Source organism: Plectropomus leopardus, chromosome 7, assembly GCF_008729295.1.
Source record: "Plectropomus leopardus isolate mb chromosome 7, YSFRI_Pleo_2.0, whole genome shotgun sequence".
NCBI lineage: Eukaryota > Metazoa > Chordata > Actinopteri > Perciformes > Serranidae > Plectropomus > Plectropomus leopardus.
In genome coordinates, this window is record NC_056469.1 from 13,165,849 (window position 1) to 13,182,211 (window position 16,363).

Consider the following 16,363-nt stretch of genomic DNA (forward strand, 5'->3'; position numbering starts at 1 on the left):
GTGGCATCCTTTACTTTAATATACACAAGTATTAGAAATATAGCCCCTTAAAGTATGATCTGAATATAATATTTATCAAATCAAATCCTTTTTTTAAAATTCAAATGTTATGGATACTTCTCACTCTTTGAAAATGATGTTATGGAGGGCCCCACTTAAGTGTCTTATGCTTCTGATTTAAGGGGTAAGTTATGGGAAAGCCCATCATAAATTTTTAAATGTCTAGCACAGTTGACCTTTCTCTGTCTCTTTCTCTCTACCTAAGTCAGTCTGCCTGTCTGTCTCTTTCCCAAAGAGACATTTCCAGTTTTCATATTCCGTTCTCAATAAACTTCTATCAACACAGTCGATTCAGACACTTGGAGGTTACTTGCTCTTGCTCTCAGCCTCTCTCTTTGTCTCTCTCAGTCTCTCCAAACACGCACCACATCTGTGTTGACAGTCAACTGGCACGGACTGTTTGGACTGTAACTGTTCTTGGCAGAAATAGAAGTTTCCCTAAAATACGTTTAATTGATTTTTTTTCTTACACTGTGAGTGGAGTGTGAGGTCCTTGGCTGACAGAGACAGGCTGACACAGTGGCAGTTGTGAGGCTGTGGTTGGCCCAGGGTGAGTGGTGTGTGTGTATGACAGTTTCAGCACAGTACAAGGTGGATGTGTGTATTTGGGCCTTAAAAAGGTGATATTGGAAGCTGGGAGGACAGAGATTATACATGTCCAACTGAATGTTTTGCCTGTGTTAATGTATATAGATTTTTTATACCTGCCTGAGCTCAAGTGGGAGTGTCTCCTGTTGCAATCAGTCAGTCTTGCAGAAGCAGACCTCTATATGTGATGGGTTTGCTATAATGGTCTCCGCAACTGATTTTCCCCATTTCATCATCACTTACTACCCCGGGCCTCTGCCTCTGCCAGCCTTTCAACCACAGATCAGGAAACCAGTGGAACAGAGTCCCTGGAAAATGCTGTGACTGTATTAAGCACTGAAGTTGAAAATGATGAACTCTGTGAATACATGCCAGCACAGATGTGTAAGCTGTGACCACAATGGCTGTAGAGTTTGCAGCTTTCATCGCGTACTGTGGTAAAAGAAAGCTGTCATGCATTTATCTAATAAATATGATATATTATTGATTTGACAGGAGCCAAATTGGCTTAGTCTCTCAACTGCTATAAAATATTAATGGTGAAACTTTGCATAATCTCACAGCAAAGAGAAAATAAGGACATTTTCAAAAGAATGCATGCATCTGTAAGACTCCTGAAGGATTACAGCAGTTTATTGTCAACATAAGCTACCATGTGGGGAACACTTGCTTAAATCCCATTGTTAACTTTTATGCCCTTACCACAAGCCAGTGCAGAGTCGTCGTTGTTTACAGGTGTTTCTGAGTCAGATAATAATCATTTCCCACTGTACAGAAACTGGTATTTGCCAGACAAATGATAACCAGAAACACTGACACAGAAATATATTTGCAGATGTATTTACAGCCGGAAACACACTTTTTGGCCTAGTACTTACTGAGATGATTACAATCTTTGAAAGCCCCTTAAAAAAACAAGACAAAAGCTGTATAGTGAAGTCCTCAAGACAGTATGCGTGTTTTGCTACATCAGCAGCTCACCAGCACTGTTATTTCTATTCTGTTTTTAAAAAAAACCCAAAGCACAGCTGTGGTTTCCCTCATGACTGTGTTGCAACCAATTCTATGAAACAACTGATCCTGATATACACAAGGGTTTGGGATCAATTATTGAGAAAAAAAGAGAGACAGTGAGAGGCTTGCTAATGCATTACCACCTTCTACTGTAGCTTGCTTGCCAGCGGTCAAGAAATAATCCTTGCCGGGAGCTTCAGCCAGCATCATTGGTTACAATCGCATGTGACAACCTGTGCATGATCCTGTCATCTGCATGGCACCCGCCCCGGCACTGTGTAATCACAGGCAATTGTCATAATTTAGTTCCAAGTCATAGTGAGGCCTCTGACCTGAACTTCGCTGCTGTCAGCCTTGAAAATCTCACATGCTAAGTACTTATTCTCTCTGGGTGGGTGGTTGAGCATTGGGGCATTAGTGTGCAGCCAAAGCAGCTAAATGGGTGCCATGTGATAGTTAAAGGGATAGTGCAGGATAGAACGTAGGAAGTACTGTACGTATAACTGAACTATGGTAAATTACCTCCATCTTACTGGAGCCTTTAAGATCTTCAGAAACATATTTGGGTCAGACACCCAGGAAGTTAGCTGGGCCGTGAAGCCAATTTTTGTAGTGGTCAGATAGTGGTATTACAACTTCCAGCTTCATCATGTGATACCATTGGGTCCCAAACAGACTCTCTCCTATTGACTTACATTGGAAAAGAGATGTCTGTAAATACGCAGATACATTTTTTTAGGGTCACAAACCCGGCTAATTTCCCAATCAGGATTCTGGATAGGGTATCCGCATATCTTGAGTCTAGAAGTCTAGAAGAGCTGCAAGATTAAATTATTTTATCTCTATTAGAGTTAGCAGAGCGCTAACCAAAAGTACCCAGCTCTGCTGGCAGAAGTCTCTAGTGTGCTTGCTTTATGGGCCCAATGATACTGAGGCAGCACTGATCATCTGGTTAATTTCATACCACTTAAATAGAGATTTCTACTTCATGTGCCACTAAACAACTTTCACAGGAGTGAACAGCCTTCCCATGACTGCTGTATCCAGGTCTCTTAATACATCCATTATTTTGGTGGGCTGCATTACTAGAATTTGTGAACAAGACGTACTGTTTCCTTCTTTGTAAAAATGAAGGATGATCAAATGGTAAAACTAAGCAGTGCTGATAAAAAATGAACCAAGATTCTGTTTCTGTATTGTCTATTTCCTGCATAAAATGTTGTGTGTCAGGAACATATTTTAGTTTAACTGTATTCACAGCTGGCTGCCATATTGTTTTATTGTTGTTGTGGAAAAACCAAACCACCAAGCTTGCATGACATCACCCACCGGCGGGAGCGTTTATTGGTCCATTGCAAGACTGTGCATTCTGGTAGTTGTAGGCTTCCTAGCTCTTGAGCAAAAGTGAATATCATAGCCCTGTGCTTCTATTTTTTCTAGTTAAAAAGCTCAAATTTCAAAAGCATTTGCATCTTTCCACTGAAGGCTATAGACAGCCCAGTTTTATGAAAAGATCTTCCCTTTCAGCAATGAAATTCTTCTGTAACAGTAAGGTTTCTAATGATATGGTTGAAGCTTTTAGAGGATGTGAAACAAAATGTTTTTTTCATGAGGGGTTATTTTTAGTCAGCTCGTTCCAAAGGCAGTAAAAGGAGATGGGACCGATAAAGAAAAGGAAATCCATGATGGAAAGAGACAATCACAGGACTTACACCTGCAGCCTGTGGACTGTACTGTTTAGTTCAGAGTTGTTATAGAAACTGCCATGTTGGGATCTATATAAAAGAGTAATCTGAAGCTGACAGGGTCGTCTGGTTGACATTCAGTCTTAAGAAGAGCTCTGTATTTACTGTGAAGATATGTGCAGAGCTGTATTACTTACAGTAGGCTTATTTTCAACTGCATTCCTAAAACTCCCTTTCATTAATGTGATGAGAAATATCCAAACGGCTTTGTTTTCACGGTTGTTTATATCTGCATACGACACCAAGCTATTCACAGCAGTATGCTGATGTGTATGTAGTAAACAATTCAAAGCAGAATAATGCAGAGCTAGTGATTTAAAAATGCTGCAACCTTGGCCAAAGCCTTTTTAACAATTCCACTTGAAGCATGTCAACAAGCATGAACATCAGGATGGCTATGCATTTCATGGTGACAATGTTCACTCTCTGACTGCAGCGTCTGTCTCTTTACAGCACCACAAGCATATGTTCTACAGTTTCTGTGGTTCCAATTCCAGGGTCCCTCAGCAAATTAAAGGATTTATGGAGATCACTATGTAAGCTTATTTTCGACCGCATACTGCCAACTCTCTCTACAGACTGCACATAGAGACATACTGTCCGCAGTGAAATCTAAGTAGATCCTACATTCCACACTTCCTGCAGCATGACAGCTGTCAATTTATATACAACTCCAAATTAGTTTATAACAACCCTTATCATCTCAAATCTTTGTTTCTCATAAAATTTAGTGTCAAATTAAGGCTTTTCATGCTCAGGCAGTTACTGGTATGGCTTGTGTTTGAGGCTCCATCATAACAAGATGCACGAGTCTCCACACAGCCTCATTTTCTCCCATCTACGTCTGCTGTTGCAGTGACTGCAATGTATGTTTCCCCTTGAGAAAGATCAATGCCCCTTATTGTTTAATGAATTCTGTCTTTATCCTCTTGTCCTTTGATTAAGACATCCATTCCAGATGTTTATGTTGCATTATTTAACTTGTGTTGGTGGATTCTGTGTTCTTCAAAAGGATGAAAATGTTATAGCCAGTGCACAGAACAAGCTCTTTTATTTATAGGCAGACACCAGAAATTATACAGAAAACCATATGCAATAGCAGTGTATTGTGTGTTCAATGAATTCAAAATGTTTCTGTCTTAAGCAAAGCAACATGTATCTTCTTTGTCCTCCGAAGCATAACAGCCAACATACCCCACCGTTTATTTTTTTATGTCTTCAGCCTGTAAACTCTGCACAGTCTCTGTACTTGGTATCACACAAAACAAAATGCATCCGTTACTCCCTCAGAGTATGTGTATATACAAGTCACTATGTTAAGAGATTAGGTCAAATACTGCCTTTCCTAAATAGCCAAAGTCATCAGATTACACGCTGTGCTCTACGAGGTGCAAATAGCAGTCATAAAATGCTGAAACACTACTTGGGAGGCCGCAAACAGCTGGACTCTTTGGAGTCAGACGCATCCAGACAAGCAGGGACAGGAAAGGGGGGTGTGGGTAGGAAAACGGAACTAAGGGGGAAGCATTCAGGGCATTACAAGGTGCACCTGACGGTGTATAATATGGTTCTCTACCTCATTTTGTCTACCTCTCTTTAAGTTGCTCTCCCAAACAGAGACCAAAGGGGACCTTAAACTTATGTTTGTATACTCACAGCTCATATCTTTATTCATGTCTTTGGGTGCATTTTATTTCCATCCATGCATATGACAAGCAGCCTTGCAATATATCTTAGAGTTAAATACTTTAAGAGACTGACTTTTTAAGCATCCTTAATTTGTTGCCTTACTGCAGAAAAAAACATCAGCATAAGAACTGAAGTTTTAAAAAAGTGTGTAAGTTGCCAACACAAATCTATTCTTAAACAGCAAATTTCAAACAACCTTTCTTTGGACAGATCAAAGTGCAGCAATCATTCTTTACTGTGTTTGGTGCATGCAAACCGGTTCCATGATGGCTACAAGTTCAGCAGTTGAAGACAGAGATTCAAACTTTGGCCCTATGTTGACAAGGTTTATTGGAAAATTGTGAATGATACTTTGACATTTCACTTCAGCACTGGACACCTTTTCTTAATCAATTAGAAATCTCACTTCAAGCTGTACCTTAGTCATGTGACAGCAAGAGGTCCAAAAAACGTTATACTGACTGGATTTCTATCAATCTGGAAACAACTAATGTTCTAAACTGGCTTACTCCCAGTCTCTGATACACATGACCCAGTACATAATCTACTTTGCATGACTGAGAAAACTATGAGTGATGTTAGCTAATGATAAAACTAGAAACAATCCTTTAAGATAATTTGATTGATCTGACTGTATGATATGAAAATTGATTACAGCGACTTGCCAAGACCACACTCCTTGCTTTTCAAAGCATCATCACATCAATAGGCCATCCTTCAAATATTCTTGGAAATCCCAGAGGTGGGGCAAGTGTGCAGCATTCGGTTATAACGACTACTACAAGGCCTCGGGCAAGAAACACACCCGTCCTTTTACAAGAGGAAAACACATGACCTCCAAGTGATTTGTAGTGGGAGGACGTTAAACATTTCCCTTTGGTACAAAAGAAGGGTGTGCATTAGAAGTCTGGGTAAAATGAGGGAAACAGATACTGATGTATGTGACGCTCAGTAGGCTATGAAGTACCATGAAGTACATTAAGAGGCAAAATAGACAGAACTAGAGTTTCTTTATACTAATGTTTACTGGTCTACAGAGTAATTGAAGCAAGCAACTGTTTCCAGTCTGTGGTAGCATGAAAGGCAAATCCAATTTAACAGGACTAAGAATTTACGACCATCTAGTGGCTCTGTGAGGCTGTTCTTAAGCACAGTGTTGTTTTCACGACTAATGGGCATACAAATGGTCATTTTGTGGGTGAAATATTCTTTTATTGAGGTGTATGTTTACAGTGCTCTCCAACTTAGTTTATCATGTAAGCATGCTAACATTTGCTAATGAGCACTAAACAAAACAGCTGAGGTTGATGGCAACATCTGCAAGTGTTTAGCTGTGTCAAAGTATTGGGCAAATTGAAATGTTAACCATATTGTGCGAAATAAGAGGTTTGGAGATAATGTCATGTGGGCAATAGGAGTGTCTGTCAAAAAAGTTTGTCCCAGTCTATTTAATACATGTAGGGGTATTTAAGTCTGGACCATAGCGGCCATTCCTAGAGCCATACTGCTGAAAATCACACAAGATGTCATATATATGAAAATAATACTGATTCGTGGTGTCAGAGATAAACAATGCCTGCATGGCACTCTCCTCACCCCTCAACTACCTCTACCCCATAAAAGCCAGACTAAAGAGGATTACGCAGCAGCATAAAGTCGACACTGAGAGGGACCTGCTTTATGATCTCCCCTTCCACATGTGTGTCACTATGCAGTCTTGAACCATTTGGCAGGTGAACAGAGTCAGTGGGATTGGCCTGCATCTTTTATTCCACCAGTTCCTTGCTTGTAAGAAAGAGATTTTTATGGTTGAACTCCCTACTGTCATCAAAGCAGGGCTAACCACTATATGGGCTGCCAGAGGACGGGAGTTAAATGGCAACTTATACACAAGCTTTACAACGTAACACTCCTCACAAGGGGGTTTTCAGTTCTTCAAAATGCCAAGGAGGGTAACAGTGAGCCTTATGGCCTTCATCTCTACAGTATGCGTCTTTAACCTTCCCTGTGTCTTTCTTTCTTTATCTATGTCTGCCGCCATTGGCCCAACAAAACACTAACATGCAGACAGAAAGACATAACATAAACCACAGTTGATAAGCATTTTGTAATATTAAAACGTTCCAGCAGCCAATGCAATTAAAGCGCATTACCAACACTGAGCGACGCAGAGAATGTATATTTACATTATCTGACTGAGTACCAGCTATTTTGGCAAATGTAAATACAGATAGGCTGATAGCAACATCAATGTAAAGTGAAAGGAGTAATTTCCTGTTTTGTTTGAAGAGACCAATTACAACACAATCACATTCGACACAAACAACCAATGCTGCATACATAAACATAATGACAACATGTATAACAAAAAGAACAGGACCAATCTGTATCTGATGAATTTTGACACAAAAGACCAAAATCCTCATCACACTAACTTCACATCACTTCCAAGTGGCATACATGTATACTGGGAAGAAAAACATGTTTTGCACTTAAAGGAACTTTTCCTTTAGATTCTGATCTGTGATATCTAGATCAGGTTCAATCCATACTTTATCAAGTAAAATTTCCCAAAACAATTATGGGGCAAATAAGGGTGATGGAATGATCTCATCCAAGCGGTATCATGCTGCAGTTGGAGGCCTCTCACTGATACAGCTATTGATCTGTGTTGCTATGGTCAATATTTACCTGCCTCCTGCCAAATAAGAACTTGACCAAAGTGCAAGGTCTCCTATGAACCCTCAGGTGGCCTAGTGAACCTTGTTAACATGTTTTGACCAGTCGTAGGCAGATAACCTGGACCATCTGGAGCATACAAAACACAGTATGTGTATATGAATGTGTGCACACATACACCACACCAAGATAATTAAAGAAATCTTTTTAATTGCATAGACAGATTAGTACTACAACTAGGAGTTTACGTATTACACTACATCAGAGATAGAAATGGATTCATTACCAATGCGCTAAACTATATGAATCATGATTTCATTTGAATGTAGGAGTCGAAGTCAAAACTTGTATGTTGAGCATTCAGGTCATGTTGTAGAAATGTATATTGATAAAGAAAATGCAGTTCAGCACTTTTGAAAAATGGTAACTATATTTAGTGTTCCCCAGGAGTCTAAATAATTGTCTGTGTATTTTGCTCTGTGGTTCCCCAATTCACATAAGAAAAAAGACAAATTCTCATTGATGCACTGACCCACTCCGTCCCGGCCAGCCTCAGTCGTGAGAACCACATTTACAGTCTGTGCTACCCTGGACCTTTTGGCTGAATCTTTTATTGGAATGTGGTCTGAAATGAAGACTTGTGCACGCATGCAGGCACACACACACACAGACACACAGAAGAAGAAGCTTCCTGGAGATGTGCCATTCTCTGGCCATTCTCTGACTGTAATTTTAGAGGGCAATTCTCAGATATAGCAGTGGACCCTGTATAATGAAAATATAAACAACAAACCAGCAAAGACAGAGCTGGAATTTATTTGACTGAAAAAAAAATCTTGAAAGCCATGCTGTGGGGAAATGTGGTCAGACTAGTTTTAAAGGCATTTGTTTGGTTAAAATTGTGAAAACGCAGCCAATTTGAATGACTACATTTCGTTTTATTTTCTGTTGGAGAGTAACAAAGTAACACAATAAGTAACATCACAGGAGTCTCTCTGACTACTGCCTAATTGTAGCACTGTGTCCCCAGTAATTGTTTAGTTCTAAATGAATCTGTATGTGACTTCAAGACTGAGAGGATTAGTGTGTATTCATAAAGTCCTTTGTTCTCCGGTCCAGACTGCTAAGAGGGCTAGTATAACACTTGAGCTCTCACTGGGGTGGAACTACTTCACTGAGGCTTACTTAATGTCATTCTTACAGTAATGTTTCCTTTATGTTCAAGCAGTAGAGGAGGACCACCATGGCAAGAGCTGAAATTCAGCCAGCTTTCTCCACACAAACAAGTTCAGGCAAATCAATAAGTATTTGATCATTAAGCAATATCAACCAGCATATTATATTATGGAGTTCTAGTGAAAGCTCAGTCAGGAAGACTTTACTTTTTAATACTTTAATACTCACACCACCTGCAATTAGCTCCTCAAATGCATGCTGACTTTCTTGATGTCATTGTCTGTGGCTGTCAGTTGAGATATTGGATGTTCCACAAGCTGATCAAATTTAACCAGCTGCACAGCGACTTGACTTCATTATTAGCCCATCATCTAACTGCTGTCTTTTTAATCATTTGCGTTCTGCCATTAGTATGTTCTTGCTACAGCTGTGCGAACTCTCAGCCTCCCCATTACTGCCTAGCCTTTGCAGATTCATCAGCCTCTACAGCCTGCTCAGTCTCAGCAGAGTCACCAGCCGCCATCAACATCACCAGTGTCAGGGAGGAATTTATCTGCTACTGCTCAGAGCAGATGCCCCTTGATTACAAAATCTCACCGTTGAGTCTAAGTGTCAAAGTCTCTCTGTCAAAAATCAATCATCAATTGCAAAACCGTACACCTGTAATCGCCGCGAAACAATTATATTTACTCCATACACCTATCTTTCCTGATTGAATTTACTTTTGTATTGAGACAAGTTGGAAGTATAGCATGGAAAAATATAGGGGCAAAGCCAAGTTCCCCCTAACACCTCCAGAGCAAATGCTGTTATGAACTAATCATCAAGACCAATAAATCTGCCCAATTTTTTGCATTTGGAACTTATTCGTTGTGCAGATGTTAGTATGTTGTGTATTTCATGCTAATGTTAACATTACTGACCAATAAGCTTGTTACCAAGTTGCACCCCTCCCTTCTAAATATGACAATTCAGTTCAATTATATTTTTCATTTCACTGCTTATGGTGCCAGCTGTGTTAGATTGTGAAATATTACTGCTTATGAGCTGAGAACCTAATAAAGTCCATGCAAAAGATGCCAGTCAAGTTTTAAAATAAAATGTATACCCATGAACTTTACCTTATGTCTTGGACATGAAAGCTGATGAAAAAGCATAATGTGTGCTAAATAAAACTATGAAATACCAACAAAACATTATTTTGGCATGTTTGGCATGTACATGTTTTGGAGATTTTCCTGGCTAACCCAACAGTCTGTGGTGTTCAGACTTGACTTTTCCATTCATTAGTTATTCATTAGCTGATTTAGGCAAAAGTGCAATATACATGAAATGAGCTAGGACTAATGATGCGCGGCAGACTGGAGGAAGAAACTTCATGACTGGGTTTTAAGTCAATTGAAGTCCAAGTTGATTTTCTGACCAGACTAGACAGACAATGCACTGACTCTGTTGCTGTATGAAAGGCTGCTTCACAGAATCATTCTGAAAGGACTGCTGTAAGAACAGTGCCTCGCAATGAGAAAAAAAGATTTTTCGAGATATACTGGCCGGCTGTAAGCAGATTTTTCTCCTCCTTTCATACTTTCTTTTCCTCTCACTCTTTCCTTTAGCTCAGTGTCTGATTGGCATCTGGTGTCTTCTAACCTAAAATTACAATGTGTTGCCTCAGTCATTTAGTCCCACCTAACCTCCATTATAATTCAGCATGACAAGAACACTAATGCTGTGTTTATATTATCAGTGGTCCCAGGATGAGCTAAACTTCTTAAACTTGGCTCAAAGGCTCACTATTTCTTCTAGGTCATTGAGTGCAATTACAATACTCACTTGGTAGATCAATCCAAACGCTGCCAAATTTAAAGTTACATAAAAGTGTCCAAGACACATACTTCAAATTAACTGACCCTGGAGTCCCTTTCACTTAGGCAAACGCACACCAACCCATCAGATCTTCTCATGCAAACCGTCCTGCAACGCGACTCTGTGCATGTTCAGACTCACCATCCCCATGCATGTAGACAGTGCCACTGAGGAGTTGACCCTTGACCTCAGTGACCCCTGGTAAAAGCAGAGGTCGTCCTGATGGTAGGCCTTCAGGCTCTTGGTGCCGTTCTTTCCCAGGACCTGGATGGTGAAGCCAGGTGCAATCAGGCTCTGTGAGGCCTCCCTCAGCTCCATGTGGAAGTCCTGCCCCAAGCCGCTCAGCCGGAAGTGGAGTGTTTCACTGCTGCCATCAGTGTTTGATGAGCCTGCATCTGGGGTCAGGGACCTGCGTCGCCTTCTGCGCTGGTGGTGGGCTACTTCATGAGAGATGTATACGCCTTGGTGGTTGACCTCATAGGGAGATACAATCTCATATTCTGGATGAGAGATAAAGGAAGATGGGGAAGGGAAGAGGAGAGAAAAAATGAGGACATTATTGGATGAAACACCGAATTTAAACACAATAAGAACAGATATGGAGAGAAGGCAGCCAGTTTTACGGCAAAATCTAGTCTTTTGATATATTAGATTAACACAAATGTCCTGGGATCAAACAGTGGGAGAGACCGCTAAGAGAAAGCTATGATGTCATTTTGGAGATGCAACCTAGCAAAAATTAAACAGATTGTCCTTGTGGTCATTCTGGTCAGTCCATAACTAATTTGGTGTGTCAACATCATTTAGAGTGATGCAGTGCATGCTGTGTCAGCTGCTACCTTGATTGCATCACGGCCTAAATAAAAACTATGACCTTTCCCTTCCTTTGTAAATTCTCCTTGACCTGCCTCATATACTTTTGCTGGCAGGGTCAAGAAAGAGTTACAAGAAAAGGAAGGGTTTTAGACAAGTCCAACACAGGCCCTTCAGCAGAGAGTGAATCATGTTTGACCTAGTGTTTTACTACAGTTTTTACAACAGCTCAGGCTGAATAACTGCAGGTCATAAAGGGAGATGGTGGCAGGTCACTGGCCCGGCCTCTTAGACCAGTTAAATGTCTAAAGCAAAGTGGCCACAGAAAATAACGGGCTCTCCTCCAAAAATCAAATCAAAAGAGACTACTTCAGCTGCACTGACATTGGTCTTACAGAAGCAATCATGACAGTAGATGCCACTCCTGTGCATCCCCTGAGTAAGAATATGCCGACCTAAAGCATCTTGTATAAAGCATGTTATCATCTTTAAGGATTTGCATACATTCCAGGTTTTGGGAGATTATGCATGCACAACAATGATCCAAAATGATGCAACAAAATGAAAGTGTGAATTATTACACAGTGGGTTACTGTTTTTACACAGTATCACCAACCCTAGATTCACTGTATTTGCTTTTCTTTGGAGCTGTGTCAGCGATTTTCATAGCTTCCTCTTGGATGCGTGCAGTTGCTTTCTGATTGCTACCTTTTCATAAAGTTTCAACCTCAACTGCACACTGTGCCCAGGAATATCTCAAACATAGCAAGTCTGTGCAGTTAAATACACTGCCAAAGGAATTAAAAGGAATTCATTTTGTATGAGTCTATAGACTGCTTTTATAGGAAAATCCGGCACTTAAATGTGAGGTCTGAGGACCAAGTCATCATTTTGCAAGTCACCAGTAAGTCTTCGCACTGAGGTCCCTGGTCAAGACCAACAAGTACTAAGTCAGGTCCTAAGTCCTAAATGCAATACCATTTTAACAACAGAGTAATACCGTTATCTAAATATTAGTTCACAATGTTAATATTATCCTTGAGTTACCGTTCTTTATGCAGCTTCAAATGTTGAATGAAGTTGGAAGTTGCTAAGTCGGGCAGTAATTTTTGACTTGCACATTCTACATGCTGATATCTATTTTTTTTTTTTTTTTTGACTACTGCATAGTTTTAGTACGTTAACAAAATTATACCAAAGATAATTTTGTTAATAAACTGGCTCTAAGTAACTCCTACAACATGACTGGATGTTGTTGGATTTTTTCAAACAAAGTGGCTTTGGGGAATTAAATGCTGGGAATAAATGGCAATAATGTTGGTTAAATCAGAAAATGAAGGGAAATGAATTGATTCATGGCATGTTTTTAAATAACATAATCTTTGGGATTGTTTTCAAGTCAAAAGGCAGTGGTCCAAATGAAGTCATAAGTTATTGGTATTAAAGTCCAAGTTGAGTTGCAAGTATTTTGACTTTCGTCAAGTCGATTCTAAATCTGTGACTTGAGTATGACTCAAGTCCAAGTCATGTGACTCAAATCCACACCTCTGCCTTTAACTGATGCTAGAAGAAACTTGACAGGGTGTTTTACAGTAACCGTTGTTACTGTGGTGGGATCTTAGAGGTCAACCATCACACACCTCGAAACATTATGCACTTGATACACTTTTGATCTATGAGTAACCGAGCAAACAAATTTAACAATGCCAATGTTGATTTTATTTTAATGGCCTTTGTAAATGTGTTCAGTCTTGCCATGGGAAAATGATACATGATGACTTTATCAGCTTAAAGTGCACAGAAATAACAGCAACCTTGGACCTACAGTCAACAAGAGCCAGTCTCAGTTACTGTACAGTATGACCTGCTTTAGCAAGCCTGAATAATGAGTAAATATAGCACAGAGACAGACATGTTTTGGCAGTGGGAGAAGCATGCAGGGTGACAGACAGTGTGTCATCACTGGCAGTGTGAATGCCTGAGGTTTGAACTTAGCTATTTGGTGCATCTTGAAGCAGACTTAAAGCCCCTACACACAACATGACATACGCTTATTAGTGGATGCATTTATTTAGAGCACCTTGCATTACTATGACCACATACATTTTAGCTGGGGTGCTCATAGTAGGACAACAAACCACCCACCCTTGAAGTGTTACAACCAAAATCTGCTAAGAGAGTTGCAAGACCGCATAGAGCAAACACATACTTCTAGTCTCAAGGATTTTTTGTGCAGACACCAAAGCACTTAGGCAAAACCAGAAAATGGTCTTCTCTATCTTTGCTGTCCTAAAACACATTTACACCTAGTCAACTGTGATTGTTCCGCCTTAACTCAAAAACCAGCTGCAGTGACCCATGTCTGACAGTATACAAACAAAGAGTCTGTGGGAACAGAGCACACACACACAAACACACATATCTTGTCTGATGGACTGAGACAAGATCCCGCAGTGGTTAGTTTGTTGGTTTAGTGGCTCCTGAGTGCCATTAGTAGTGATAGGGGGTCTAACCAATGGCTGCCTGGGCTTAAACTTAACAAAAGATTGAAGTCTTGCCTCAGCTGCTCTAACATGGCTGTATGAATGTTAAACACATTAACACTGAGCGATAGTTGTGCTGGCTGTGAGATGATCTGAAACACAAGTAAGGGCTTCCCCTCTCTTCTGTTTCACATCATCACCACATGTGCTCAGTGAAATGAGTTTTGATGTTTATTTGTTTACGTGTCTGCTCTTCATGGTAACTAACACAAAAAAACAAAGGATCTGGAGGGGAATGCACAGCCAGCGCAGTTGCTGACTCAGCACACCACATGGGGTTACATCCACAAAACAAAGAACAGATGAAAGCTTTGCACTTACTGCCTGCACTAATTACTGAATTGACTTAGCAGCTACAACAGACCTTTCATTTAAGTCTTTTGGTGGCTCCCCAGTGTGTACTAATATGATGGAATGATTTTCATTGTGCTATTAAGCAATTAGATCAATGTCACATAGATATGCTTTTCTATTACCTGCTTATTGATCAAGGGGTGCACAAATTGAGAGCTCCTTTAGAGTAACTCGTGAAATTGGCGATTAATAAAAGTAAAGTGCTCTTTATTTTGCTGTGGAGCCCAGTATGAGCTCCACTGCTGCAGCAGACACTGGTGGCGCTGTGTCAAGGTGCAGGTCGCCCCCCAGCGGTGAAGAGAGGCAACACACAGCGCAGGTGAGCGCAGCTTGATGCTGTTAGAGGGATGCAGTGTGTGGCTTTACTTTTCATTATATTGAGCCGAAAAGCAAAACATGAATCGTTTAATCATAATGCACTTTCCATAGTCTAAAAAAATATCATCACAAGCGCAGAGACACTGCTAAAATATGCAGGGCGTTTTGTTTACTTACCTGTATGTTGAGGTAAATTGAGAGATCGCAGCACGGCCGATGCTCCTTGGTGAGAGTCAACGCTGTCAGCACCATTATTTAAAAGTATACTCTGTAATGAAAGACATGTAAACATGACTTGGTCTGCGCATCCGGCAAAAATATCACGGAAAATAACTCCGCGCTTTGTCATTTTGAAGTGTTGACAACTTTATGAGCTCTGCATGCATGTGCGTACAGGCGCAGCGGAGATAATACAACTGACTTACATTGCTGAGAGTGAAAAAGCAAAAGAGATGGAAACCGAGCCGCGTCCAGCTTCTCCACTTTGCACAAATCCGCAAGAAAGCCATCTCTGTGGGTCACCTTTACGCAAAAGCTGAGCCTAAATCAATCCTGCCAGCAATCCAAATAAACCAAATAAACCACCCAAAACAGCAGCCGCAGCAGCTCTTGCAGATCTTGGGCGGAATGAGGCATCAACGAGTCTCAGATGCAGGCTTCTTCACTTATGCCACTTTGGTTTCCATTCATTTCAAAGCGCAGTATTCCGAGAGCTTCAACTCAAGTCCTCTCTCGCTGCAAGTCATTTTTTTCCCCACTCAGACAGTCCGACCAGTATCCAAAGCGTCTCTCTCTCTTGAAAACACACGCTCACTCTGCCGCTCTCTCTCTCTCTACCCAGTGACCCCCGCGGACCATTTTGACTCCCAGTGAAATCATGTGATTGTTTTAAATAGGCTGCGTTTCGTCTTGGCAGACTTCTATGAAAGTCGCACTGAGTCCGAATCTGTTTCCCCCCGGGAGCCTGCCTAGAGAGCACTGAGAGCAAGGCGACTGGGTGTACTGTGTGTGTGTGTGTGTGTGTGTGTGTGTGTGTGTGTGTGTGTGTGTGTGTGTGTTTTGAGGAGGGGGTGGGGGTGGGGGGTAGTAAGTACAGCCTGTAGCCAATCACATTTGACACCTGTGCTGAGAGATGGGGTTTGTGTCCATCTCTCAGGTTGCAGGAGGATGTAGAACAGAGTCAGTGTGTGATCAAAAGAAGAAGAAGAAAAAAAGGCAGAGCTGTGTTTGCTTGCAGGTTAATGAGGTAATTACACTTCCCTTTTACATGCACTGTGAGGAGAGTGCAATAACAAGTGTTTGTTATGTTTGTTCCACATCAGATGGTTTTAAATTGATGATGCATTTCAAAGTATGAAGTATGTACACAAGAATGAAAATATTTATTTGAATTCAGTAGTCTGGGTTTTGTAACCCCAAACCTGATCTGGAGATTAGGCTACACCCCGGAGCAGGTAATCAGAAATTTGTGATGGATTGCGGTCTGAAGTTTAACCTCTGACCCTGTTTAATCCACTCGTC

At 40.8% G+C, this 16,363-nt stretch overlaps 1 protein-coding gene across 1 annotated transcript in view; it reads right to left on the minus strand.

Moving 5' to 3' along the window:
- LOC121946170 (A disintegrin and metalloproteinase with thrombospondin motifs 16) overlaps positions 1-15,351 on the minus strand; it is a 62,978-nt gene extending 47,627 nt beyond the window's left edge. The window contains exons 1-3 of the mRNA XM_042490638.1: positions 15,268-15,351; positions 15,020-15,110; positions 10,956-11,314 (exon numbers count right to left, since the gene is read on the minus strand). Coding sequence (XP_042346572.1) covers positions 10,956-11,314; positions 15,020-15,110; positions 15,268-15,351 — 534 coding nt within the window. The remainder of the gene's footprint in view (positions 1-10,955; positions 11,315-15,019; positions 15,111-15,267) is intronic.
- Positions 15,352-16,363: the final 1,012 nt, after the last annotated feature.